The sequence below is a fragment of the Dipodomys merriami genome, unplaced genomic scaffold, assembly GCF_024711535.1.
Source record: "Dipodomys merriami isolate MVZ:Mamm:240054 unplaced genomic scaffold, mDipMer1.0.p SCAF_19, whole genome shotgun sequence".
NCBI lineage: Eukaryota > Metazoa > Chordata > Mammalia > Rodentia > Heteromyidae > Dipodomys > Dipodomys merriami.
In genome coordinates this window covers 6,088,669-6,102,256 of record NW_027203270.1, presented here as the reverse complement: position 1 = coordinate 6,102,256, position 13,588 = coordinate 6,088,669, and the positions used below count along the sequence as shown (strand labels likewise).

At 34.2% G+C, this 13,588-nt stretch overlaps 1 protein-coding gene across 13 annotated transcripts in view; it reads left to right on the top strand.

The window, feature by feature from the left end:
- Positions 1–13,588, top strand: part of Bcas3 (BCAS3 microtubule associated cell migration factor) — a 525,475-nt gene that overhangs the window by 208,042 nt on the left and 303,845 nt on the right. For all 13 annotated transcript variants that reach the window (XM_070027089.1, XM_070027084.1, XM_070027086.1 and 10 more), the window contains one exon: positions 194–294. In XM_070027089.1, the coding sequence (XP_069883190.1) occupies positions 194–294 (101 nt within the window). The remainder of the gene's footprint in view (positions 1–193; positions 295–13,588) is intronic.

Here is a 13,588-nt window from a genome sequence, read left to right as displayed (position 1 = left end):
TTTGACATGTTGCTACCTTTTTATTCTTAAATATATGGCCTTGAGTTTCAGATTTTAGCACATTCATTATAATGATTGTATGTTCATTTCAATGATTAAAAATATTGTGAGTTTATATCATCGTCTATGACAGTCTTAGTGATTTACATCAAACATATTAAGCTTAAATATTAATATTCTGTTGTTTCCTTAGAACGCCTCAGTGGAATGAATTACAACCACCATTCAATGCAAACCATCCCCTGCTCCTTGCTGCAGATGCAGTACAGTATTACCAGTTCCTGCTTGCTGGCTGTAAGTAGTTATGATTGTTGTTTTTTTTTTTAATGTGGTCCTTTCAGATTCTGTCTTAAATGCTGACTTTAGAAAAGAAATTATTGTTATTATAAAGATGATGTACAGAGGGGTTACAGTTACATAAGTCAGGTAAAGAGTACATTTCTTTTTGGACAATGTCACCCCTTCCCTCTTTGTGTCCCAGTTTAAATGCTGACATTTAAAACATACGTGGGTATTAACATAGGCCCTTAAACAATCACACTAAGGTGGATACAATATTTCCTACAAAGGTAATCCATGAACCTCAGCACACATGAAATATGTCCCTTGACTGTGGTACTTTCTGAAGAATTATCCCTGTACAAGTATCTAGTGGGCTCAAAATTTAATTTTAAAAATCTCATAATGTGAGTATCCAGTAAATAATTTGGAAAAGTTTGGAATCAGTTTCTCAAGTCAAAACAAGTTAATATTTTCCACCAGGAAGCTGCCAGTTCTAAGAAGGGATTTTTAACTCTCATTAGGTTTTCTTTGTTGGGCGAATGTAAGGCCTTATACTTATTGGGCAAGTGTTTTATCACTAGTTCGTTTTGTATTTACTTTCATGTCTAAACCCTAATTAGTTTGTAGAGACTGAACAGAATTCATCTAACTAGATAGAAAGACTTTTTTATATGAGAAGCATGAAAAAACAATACGTATTGTTGTTTGTGTTTATAGAATTCAAACTTCTTTATAATTATGATTCAGTTTTGTAGTGTGAACTGAATCCTGATGACTCTGAATACTGCATGTTTTTATATACCTTCCTTAAATTGACACTGGAATATATTCATTGGAGATTTGTTACACTGAACTTATTATCTTGCCTAGTAATTATAGTATGAGGTAAAATCCTTCTAGAGCTATTTTATTTCATTTTTGTAATGTGTTATGTATTATTCTGGAATCAGAAAAATTTTATAGGCTTTACACTGCATTTATGAAACACCACAACTCCATCAAATAGTTGGCAATCTTGTTTTCTGCTGGAGTTGAACTCATTGCTTCTTCTAGCACATAATCAAGGTCTCTTCTGTGTCAGGCTCTTGTGGCTTAAAAGTGTGCTGTATATTGTTCTCTCCATAATTCATTCACTGCCTAATCCAGACACAGTTGTTTAAAAATATGTAAATTATAATGAGATGAGTTAGTAGCGAGGTGAGTTACACATTTAAATATGAGATTGGTGACATCATTTGCCAAAGGTATCAATTAGGTAAAATGTTTTTTTCAGATTTCTTCAAGAAGTGGAGTAGATACATGTTAAGTTTAAAGTTTTAAAGGCTTGTATTTATCATGTGAATTAGGTAAAACATGATATGTACATCATATCATGTGGCACCTTTTGATGTGGCCTAATTATCAAGTTACGCACCATTAGCTTTATCAGAGTTAATACTGTTTTTGGTCTGTTTAGTAGACAAAGCAGTTTCAAGTCCAGAATATTTGAGTGGTAGAGAGAATAAAAATTTTCAATATAGTTTCATTCTGATGATTAAATATGGTTAAAACTTGATTTTAGTTATCCTGAATGCCTTTTTACAATTAAACAAGTCCCCAGAAACAGTATTGGTGATGGCAAGCTGTCAAATATTTTCAAGTGTAGGAGTGACAGCATTCAAGTAGCTGCTGATTGGGGACTGAGCTCAGGTTCTTGCACATACTAATGAGGCAAGCATTGTACCACTGACTTCTATCCATAGACCCCCCAGAACTGCATTCTAAAAAGTTCCTCCATAAGTAGCCTTACAACAGAAGTGCAGGGGAAGAGAATGGATGCTTATGATAAAGAAGTAAGATGAGAGTTTGATTGAGACTGTCATAGTTAAGACTGTACAAAACTGTGGATATTGAATACTTGGGATGAAAAATGTTGTTTAAGTTTGGAATATGGAGTAACATTGGTAAAAGAAAGAAGGGCTTGGTTCCATTGTAGACTACATTGTAGTAATTTGATAGCTATAATTTACTTGTATTGTAAAGGTATAATGTTGGCCCAGGTAATAATGTAATATTGTTTGTTCATTAAAGTATTCTTATAAGCTTTTGTGTTTATTATAGGAGTATATATATAATAGATTTGTGGGACTTCAGTAATGTTTAATGTATAGTTTTAATGCCAAAATAGCTATGAAAATTATTTTGTACTATATATGATCTATGTAAATAGTACTTGTAATTAATATATATTCACGTATCATATACAATATACATAATTTAATATGTAAAATTAAATATGTAAATTAAGAGGAAGGTAATTCTGCATCAAAGTATTAATTCTGCATAAAGTATTAAATTGTTTCCTTACATTGAAAGCATAGGTACAGAACTAGATTGTATTTTTAAAGTGAAGCTTTCCTATTGAAAATAGGGTATGTGATTGAGAGTTTTGAGAATGCCAATGTTATTAGATGAATGAGGCTATTAACTATGCAAAATGTAGGCATTTGAGAAATAAGAGCCTGAAATCTAATTGGTAAGAGGCACTGGTGCCAGTTTAAACAGAGTGCCTCTCCTGCAAGTCAGAGCTTCACGAAGATGATTTTGTAAGCCTAGCATAGTCCCTCACTGGGGCTATTTGACAAGATTCTACTTAAAATATAGCATAGTTGCTGAAGGGTTTTTGTTTTGTCTTGAGACATAGATCAATGGTAGAGCACTTGTCTAGTATATGAGACCCTAGATGCAATCTCCAGAACTATGGGTTGGAGGATAGGAGGAAAAAGCAGAGCACTTGATAAAAACGTCTAATCCCAACATCTGGGAAGCCAGCTACATAGTTAGACTCTATATCAAGAAACCCACACGGATGAACAAAAAAATCATCCTTCTATTCCCACCTTGAACACCATGGAAAAAAATCTTTATTACTCCATGGAGAACTCCAAAAGTCTAATAGAAACATTTTCTTTTTTTGCATTTGAGTCTTTGTGGATCAAGTAAGGCTGACTTGTACAGACTTAGTAAATTACAATAATAAAATACAAAGAATGATTTCAATAGAAATAGGAAATAATACTTCATTTCAGGGAGATGAGAGTTGGAGGAATCTTCTCTTCATTCAGTCCTTTAATTATAATAAATATACTATGGAGATGTGGGCACAAGGATTGCTGTTGGGAACATGGGGAAACCTGCCCCAAACAATGAAGACTTCCTATCTTCCTTCCTGCAAGGTGACATAAATAGAAGCTCCAAATTCCATTTTAGTTTTTTTTTCTTTTGAACTTGACTGGCAGATACTATACCACTTAATCCATGTCCCTATGTTATGGTATCTCCTTCTTATATTAAATGATAGAATGTCTCAGAAAAGAAGGAAACTAGTAAATAAGAATGTATATAAACCAGTGAAACTGAATACATAAAAATAGAGACAATGAGGGGCTGGGAAGGTGGCTCAGTGATAGTGCTTGCTTTGCATGCATGAGGCCCTGAGTTCGATTCCTCAGCACTACATAAGCAGAAAAAGCTGGAAGTGGCACTGTGGCTGAAGTGGTAGAGCGCTATCTTTGAGCCGAAGAGCTGAGAGACAGTGTCCGGGCCCAGAGTTCAGCCCCATGACTGGCAAAAAATAAAATAAAATAAAATAGACAATAAATAAATTCATTTTAATATTTTCTTCTGATTGAGATTTGTGGAATACATGGGTTTATAGTCCTTTTCAAATTTGATAGCTCATCAATTCTATCCCATATTTTTTCTGTCTCTCTCTTTGAACAGTTTTATTTATGTTGACTATTTGATACTTTTATAGCTCACTCAATTTTTCCATTTCTGTCTTATTTTTGTTTGATTTGTTAAAAATAGATTTTACTTCTGTGTCTTAAGATTTCAATTAATAATTAAGTATCTTAATTCTTCTGGGTTTTTGGCTGATATTTTCATTCAGTACACTTTTCATATCAGATTCATTTTATCTCTAGATAATTATCTTTGGGTCTTTTTGTATGTATATGTGCTGTTTCAGGGGCTTGAACTTAAGATTTTCTCAGCCCCAGGCTGATGTTCTACAACATTCAGTTCCAGCATTTTGCTAGTTTGAGATAAAAGTTCTCTGATCTGGCTTTGAACCAAGGTCTTCAAATCTCAGCCTACTGGGAAGCTAATATTACAGGCATGAGCCACCTGTGCCTAATTTCTCTTTGGGTCATTTAGAATAACTTCCATTTCCTTTTTCATTATATACTTGTTTGACCATCTGGAAAATTATGGAACCCTATACAACAAGGCATGTTAGAAGGTAGCAGATGAGAAATAAAAGGAAGTGATTACACAGAATGATTAGCTAGAATGTTATCAAGGAGGTCACCTGACCCTGTTAAGTTTGACAAAACCTTAGTTTTATTATGTTAAAATGACAAATCTTTTGCTTTTTTTTTTTTTAATAGATAGGCTTCTATTGGTTTTGCAGTTTTTATCTTTTAGATATCAACATTTATCATCTTGGTCTTTATAAACTAAAATAAGCTAAAATTAGGAGTCAGCACTGATATTAAACTTAGAATCCTGGGATTCTAAGTTTTTGTACTGCTGGCTTGCCACTTAAAATCAAGAGATTAAGAGGCATCTATATTTTTCATTCTAATATTAAGTCATATGTTTGGTCCTAGGTTGAACTCATTTAGAAAATTTTATCATCCTATTATTCATTGTTTCACTGGTTTTGTATTCCAATGGTAATGTACTTCATTCATATTAGAAGTACTACCTTCCAGTTCCTTCTGCTTGCACAAAGGAAAATGATACACAAATAAAAAAATATCTCTTTCATTGATATTGTCCATGCTACCAAAAAGCAATTAAATAGGCAAAAATTTTCTTATGAGCTGCTTCTTCTCAAATGTCTCAGTAAATTTAACCTAACATCCTGGATTGCATTGCTATTGTGGTATGTACCAAGTATGATAGAGGTACTCAACAATATTATTTCCTTGCATTGTCCATAATAAATATTTGCCCAAGTGTGGATAGAGAGGGAGAAGAATAAAGAAATGTTTTTCTCTAGTAGAGGAAACTTGTAAGGTAGGACTTATTTAGATTATTTTTAGTCTATTGTTGGTCATGGGGTGTGGCATACTGCTGGATCTAGTTTGACTATCTGACCTAGTTAGGAAACTATATTAATATTAATATTGAAATATATTTGATGATCTTACTTATCTGCTTTCATAAACTTATTAATTGGCATATGCTATATCTTATAGTTATGATTTTCTGAAAGAAACTACGAGGCTCATAGTATTAGTCTATTATATGTAGTATATATGTTACATACTTGGGGGAAGATTATCAAATTTAAGATTTTTTAAATAAAATAATGTGAAGTCAGTGAAAGTATCATCAATCATCTGTACACTTGATTAATTATGTACTTGAAAGTTAGGGTTAGATCAGGCTTTACAGTTGTAGTACATACACTTTCATATTTCTTTTTCTTTTCTTTTCTTTTCTTTTTTTGTCACTGGTGTGGCTTGAACTCTGGGCCTGAATTCTGTCCCTGTGCTCTTCAGCTCAAGGCGAGTGCTCTACTGCTTGAGCCACAGGGCCACTTCTGGTTTTCTAGTGGTTTATTGGAGATAAGAGTCTCAAGGAGTTTCCTGCCCAGGGTGGCTTTGAACTGTGATCCTCAGATCTCAGCCTCCTGAGTAGCTAGGATTACAGGCGTGAGCCACTGGTGCCCGGCTTATACTTCCATATTTCTATGTCTTGACATTTTGTGCATGAAACCACCTTCTTCTTATTATAGTTCTTGACACCAAAATGAAACAAAAGGAAAATTGTAGAAAGGACTTTTGCCTTCCTTATTTTTAGAAACTTTTTGTATCATATTATTCATTCACATTTTTTATAGTGAAAAGAAAATGTAACCTGCAGAAAGTAACCCAAAGACCACGTGGACAGAAGTCAAGTAGGAGAAAAGATTTATTGCCAGCAGAGCTGACAAGGCCAAGTTCTCATGAGGAAAGGGAGAAAATGGTGCTGTCTAGCTCCTTGGAGACCCCTTTTATGTCCTTGGGGGCCAGAAGTGGGGGTGCCTCACCTGGGCAGGTACTGCCATCTAGGTCGCAGATTAGGTCTGCAAGGTGGACATTTCCTTATTTATAGCCTGCTTTTTATTTGGTATTGTTGAGAGTAGGCCTTTTTTTTTGTTTTTTTAAATTGATATCATTACTAGCATCAGTGTCCAAGAAAACTGGACATTGATTGAGACTAGAGAAAAATAATCTATTGGTCAAAAGTCTACAGATCCTCAGTACCTGTGCATCTCATGGCATTTACTGTATTGAACTTGCATTTAAGTTTTTTACACATAGATACTATTATCAACTCTGGCAATTGGATAGTGGGGATAAGAGGACCCAGGATATAGGTAATATGTTTGTCCTTTTCTCCCGAAATGAGGGGCTATAATAGAAGTGTCTGACTCTGCTTACCTTCATTAATACAAGGTTTGGTATTGGCAGGATATCATAGTTTGATGTGCCATCACTTACATCAGTAAGGTTAATTGGTAATGAATGACTAAGTGCGATTTTGGAGGAATGCTACAGCTGTCGGCTATGTTAATGGTAACAGGAATTATGGCGCCATTTCAGGGTCACTATTTGTATGTGTCTATCAGAGTTAGAATATAGTCATTTCTCTGAGTTTCAACCTTCTCTATAGAATTTCTGTCAATTGTTTGACTCCATTAAGTGTACAGAGGAAATAAAAGCCTGAATGACCAATCCACCAGGGGCTATGGATAGATACTTTCTTTGTCCATACTCAGAGCACTGCATTAGGTCTCATTATCCATTTATAATAAGTGACCTCTGCCCCTTGGGTCATTGAAAATATTCAGTGCGCTTTTCTGACACACAGGGCACCTTTCTTAGCAGATATAAAACAATGGGATGTCTGGTAGTCTGCAGGATAGTATACATACACAGCCTTGTGCCAGATCAATCTGGCAAATTGTTTTTTCCTTGCTCATACATGGTTCTCAATTAGGCCAATGGGAGCTTAATATCTGAGAAATGAATTTAGTGTTCCATTTCTGCTTGTTGTAATTTAAGTTTTTTGCTGTACTTTACTTTTTTGTTTCCTAGAAATGTTTTTTCTCTAACTCTAATTTTTGCCTTTCAAAATAGATAACTATGGGAAATCTTGAATATAGATGGACAGAGTTATCATCTTTGGAAAGTGTTTGTCAATTTTTTTCAGGAGAGGTTTCAGGGTTATTTGTGATAGGTTAAGATTCTGTCTTAAGCTTTTTGGTTTGCCCCAACTGCTATTACTAAGTCTCCCCTGAAGAGCTGGGGAAACCATTTGGCTCTGCCTTTGTTACTACAGTAAAAGTTTGGACATTTGACAGAAAGCTCTCCATGTCTACTGACCTAGTGTGTACTTTCCCGTTAGTAAGATAGACACAGAAAAAGTGGAGAATGGTGATTAATGACTGAAATATCTTATATCTAGAACTTTGAATGATAGAAGCTGAAGGACAGCCTTCCAAGAGTTGGAGTTCTATCTAATTGTGTGTCTGTTGGACATATAGTGTCTGTGTATGTATATACAGTAGAAATCAGTCATTTACCTGAAGTATGTTCCAATAGGAAAAATAAAAGATTGAGAACCACTTTTTAAAACAGATCATTTGAAGAAAATTTTAAGAGTATAAGTTTTAACTTATAGGTTATTTTAACTAAACCATTTAAATTTCTTTGGTAATGTATAAAAATTCTATATTGTTTTTGGGCTGGCAAGGTGGCTCAGTGGTAGAGTGCTTGCCTTGCATGCATGAGGCCCTGGGTTCGATTCCTCAGCACCACATAAGCAGAAAAAGCCAGAAATGGGACTGTGGCTGAAGTGGTAGAGCGCTAGCCTTGAGCTGAAGAGCTGAGGGACAGCACCCATGCCCAGAATTCAGGCCCTACCACCAACCAAAAAAAAAAATTGTTTTTAATGCATAATTTATGTTAATAAAGCTGTCACATAGAAATTCATTGTGTATTCATTGTCACATATATTGATATGTTTATAAAAACACATGAAACAAAACCAGATTGTTACAATAAATTAGCAACCCCCTTGTGTATAAGACCTAGGGATTTTATTTCAACAAAGTAGTACTTTCTTCACATATTGTGCTACTTCATGCAGTCAGATCTTGGGACACAGAGGTGTTATCACCATAAGAATAACAATTGAGTCAAACCACAAATTTTCTCTCCAATTAGTTACAGAAAACCTAATAGTTTTTAGTCCTCTCCATGACAAGAAATAATATATTAGCTGGATTATAGCACCACTTGACAAATTGCTTACTAAGTACATCAAAATTGATTGGCCATTCTGTATTTTAATTGACAAATGGCTGCATTAAGAAAAGGAGAGAAAACTATTATAACTACTCTCAACTACAGGAAGTGTAACTTTTTTCTTCATAGTAGTGTTTCTTATGCATATAGGTACACCTATTGCTGTTAATAGGACAACTGCTCTAGCTTATTATTGTTTACATAACTTAAAATTTTGCTTCTATGTAAAAGCTGTAGTCCAAGCTCTTTTGATAGCATAGTTGTTTTTAAGTAATCCAAAAAATACAACGGAAACCTTATAATTCAATTTTTTGTCAATACTTAATTATACGTTGGTTTATCGATCTTGTATTTAACTATTTGTATTATTTCACAAATTCCCTTACAAATTTTTGACTGCCCTTATATAATTTTTTATATATGATGATGACTTTACTTAGCAAACAGGTAGAAATAACTGTTTCTGCCTTTTTTAAAACATTGTTACGTTAAATTAGTCATTGCTTTCTATTCCTCAGTTTCCTCTTTTCTATAATTAAACCATTAAAAATCCTTTGCTGCTTTAAGAGTCTGGGTGATCCAAGTCCGTGGATGATATCATAGATTGCTTTACAGTCTTATAACTTGTCCTGAAATTGATGAAAAACTCAGATCTCAGCCAGGTTAAAATAGAAAGAAACTTGAGGGTAATTATTTCTTTATGTTGTGACTTCTGATCAAGAAAAATTTTTTTCTGTCATTTGATCACAATATAGCATATCTCTGTTCTGAATTATACATATTTATGTACTAAAATGATAAATGATTATTCTTGGCAAGTAAAGAAATGATGAATTGAGCCAATTTTACTTAAGAATATGATCTCATGGGAGTTGCGAAAGTGGCTTAGTGATAGAGTGCTTGCCTAGCATGCATGAAGCCTTGGGTTCAATTCCTCAGTACCACATAAACAGAAAAAGCCAAAAGTAGCATTATATTTCAAGCGGTAGAGTGCTAGCTAGCCTTGAGCAAAAGAAGCTCAGGGAATGTGCCGGGCCCCTGAGTTCAAGCTCCAGGACTGGCAAAAAGAAAAGAAAAAAAAATGAATATGATTTCATAATCTGACTTGTTTAATTGAATCCCTTTTATACAACAACTTAAACTAAAAAAATGGTCTCTGAAATTAATTTTTAAAAATTGAGAGTTGTTATAGACAGAAACAACCCCAAATATGTGGAAGGTCAAATGTTGGGTTAAAATTTGAGAAATTTCCCTCTAGAAGAATGCTTTCTCAAAGAATCTGAAGGAGGATTAATTTAAAAATACTTTTTTGAAAAATAATATGGTCTTTGGAGTGTATAGCATAGAATTTGAAATCTATTTTAATTACTTTCTAACTGGGCCCTTCTCTTTTCTGGAATTAATGAATCCTACCTTATAGATAGATCATTGCTAGATTAGATAAGATTTCTCTTCCAAAAAGCTTCATTCAGTACCTTGGATTGGGAGGAAGAAAAAAAATGCCAAACTTGCTAAATACAGCTTTTGCTTTTCAGTCATGATTGCAGAATTAGTTTTCTTGTTCTACTATGAAGTCTTCTTTCCACTCAGAGTTCTAGGTACTTTGTGACAGATGACTAGCATCACAGCCAAAGGTACTTTGTTGTGAACCAAAAGTTTTGAGGAGAATGTATTTTTAGTAGATCGTATTTTTTTTTTAATCTTAATAGGCTACTCACACAAGGGTGGCCACCAGTGTCGGGCTTTCATTAAGATTCTTAATATTAAAATTCTGAAATTCAAGATGTATATTTGATTAGATTAGATTATTGATGTTATCATTATTGTGTGAGGGGAATGAAAAAGTCTTCTATTATTCTGCATTCTTTAAAATTAGCAATTAACATGTTCAAATTGATAGTTTAGTTTTCCAAAGAAAATTTTTAGAAAGGCATGAAGTAAAGAATAAATGTGTAGAGGAGATAAAGAATGTGAAAGTGAAAGGGGAAGAGTGGGCAAGGAAGGAAGGAAAAGCGAGAAAAGAGGAATTAAGAATTGCTTCAATTTGTTTTAGAGGATTAAAATGAAATGCTGCACAGCAATGAATGTCCAGCAAAAGTAGTCTTTAGCAAAACATTAGTGACTTACTTCAATTATGTTTCACTGAATACTTCTGAATAATTCACACATCCCACATCCCAGATTTACTCAGTCTGCAGGCCTAGAAATGGTGGTTCAGCATTTTTCAAGTCTTTGTAAGACAATTTTAGAAATATTTTAGGGCAGAGATGTAGTTTAGTGAAAGAGCGTTTGTCTAGCTTAAGGATGTATGGATAGATGGAAGCAAGGGAGGGCAGGAATAAAGAAGGAAGAGGGAGAAATACTGTGTTTTTTTTATTACAATAAATTATTTAAGAATCTTCCTACTTCTTTCTTTTTTCATTCCCTTAAATACTATTTACCTGTAGAAGGGCAAATTATTACAAGAAAGCTACCTACTATGTTATCGTTTTTCCTATTAAAAACTTTAATGTACATCTATTGTTAAGTTAAACTACATATACACACATATACTCACACATGTACATATCACATACATATGCACAGAGATATAGTAGCTTTTTGGGACATGATCCTTTCAGGGAGTTTCACATTGTAGAATAGTGAAGGAAGATAAAGCCTTAGAAAATGCCCTCTTGCTTTTGGAAAGGTAGGGGTAAAATCCTTATAGTAGTTATATGCTCATTTTTCCTGTCCCATTTCTACCTAAGTCTTCTTGACACTGTGAATTTTCTGATTTAGTTGGAGTTAAAATAAGGAACATATCATGGATCCTTATTAATTCTTTGGAAATTTTTTAAAATTGTTCTTATGTTTTGGTTGAAATGTTAATGTCTTCCAGGCCTAAAATATTTTATATCATTCCATGCTTCTTTTGCTTTGTCAAGAAAAAAAAATCAGCATTTAATTCCTTTTTTTTTTTTTTTTGGTCGATTGTGGGGATTTGAAGTCTGGGCCTTGGTGCTGTCCCTCAGCTCTTCAGCTCAAGCCTAATGCTCTACCTCTTGAGCCTCAGTGCCATTTCCAGCTTTTTCAGTTTATGTAGTGCTGAAGAATCAAACCCAGGGCTCATGCCTGCGAGGCAAGCATTCTACCATTGAGTCACCTTCCCTGCCCAGCATTTAATTCTATACTTTCCTAGAATATAGTATTAAGAGAAGCATGGGAGAAGCTGCTTTAATTCTTTTCACAAGAAGTGTGTGTGTGTGTGTGTGTGTGTGTGTGTGTGTGTGTGTGTGTGTGTGTGTGTGTGTGTGTGTGTGTGTGTGTGTGTGTGTGTGTGTGTGTGTGTGTGTGTGTGTGTGTGTGTGTGTGTGTGTGTGTGTGTGTGTGTGTGTGTGTGTGTGTGTGTGTGTGTGTGTGTGTTGGTACTTTGAAGACCCAGCATTGTTTACTACCAAAACCCAATGTTTCTTTAACCTTATTACCTCAATTTACAGTAGATTCCGCAAATCTTTTAGTCATCTTAGTATCTTATAAAGAATACTATATTTTACAGTTTTCTTTGAATTTTAGGTAGAGATTTGATTCTTTCTGAGAGAAATGCATCTAGTCTTGGCTATCAGAATGGCTAATGATTCTACATAGAATTTTGACTTGGGTGATTCTAACTTACAGCAAGAAGTCATTCCTCTAAATAAAATCACTATCAAGTATTGAATTATTTGATGAAATTGGTCTTATATTTTGTACTTATTTATATGAATATTGAAATAATGATAAGTAATATGTATGAAGAGTGTTACAGATTGAAGTAACTCCCTGTCTCTTGCAAGTAAATATCACTGACCTGATAAAATGGGAGTGGTACATATAGCCAAATATGCAAGAGAGTCATCTTTTGCTTGGCATATCAGTGTCAATCATTCCTTGATACATATTTGATTTGTTTATTTTCATTTCTGACACTTACTTTACTAACAATATCTGTTGTACAGTTCTTATTCCAGAAATTTATATTCATTATAATTTTCAAATAGCTATATGGTATATACAAGTTAATATGTACCAAAGACTATTTAGTAGAAAATAAGTCCCCTCTGTCCCCTAGCTATCTGCATTTCCTAAGTAACGATGTTAATGTCTTGTCTTCTACTTGTGAAAATGAACACTAATGTAGTGTTTTTTGTTTTGTTTTGTTTTTTGCCTCTCCTGGGGCTTGAACTCAAGGTCTGGGTGCTGTCCCTGAGCTTTTTAGCTCAAGCCTACCACACTACCTCTTGGGCCACACTTCCATTTAGAGCTTTTTGATATTTAATTGGATAAAGAGTTGAGAACTTTCCTCCCAAAGTTGGCTTCCAACCTTGATCCTCAGATCTGAGCCTTCTGAGTAGTTAAGATTACGGGTGTGAGCTAATGATGACCAACTTCCACTTTCTTAATTGTGGTTGTTTTAAAGATATTGTTATAGTATATTCAGTTCTTACAAGCATATTAGGATTCTTTGACAATTTTCCTCAGTGGAGTTGCTGAATTGGTTGATAGCATCACTCCATGCATTCTTTTTTTTTTTTCTTCTGTCATTTGATGTGATATTTACCATCATGCTGAATAGCTAAACTAAGTTGGGCAATCTGCCAGGCTACCTCTTGGTATAATTTGTCCAAATACTAAATGTCATATGACCTTTAAGTAAATAGAATGAACATTTAAAGATCCTTTAGTTATTTGATGTGTTGGGATATTGGAAATGGACGACTAGACTAGAGAGACAAAAAATAGGTGCACCCACCATTATCTACTATTCACAGGCAGACGTTTGTCATCTCAAGACTAACAGGACATGCCACTTTTCTAATTATTTATTGCCTGGGTCTGTTCTTCTGGGAGTGTAGAATAAAAGGAAAGTGAAACCCTAGATGTACAATGACTGTTAGAAACTTTAATTATTAATTAGAGAACATCTATGGTACCAAAGGGTC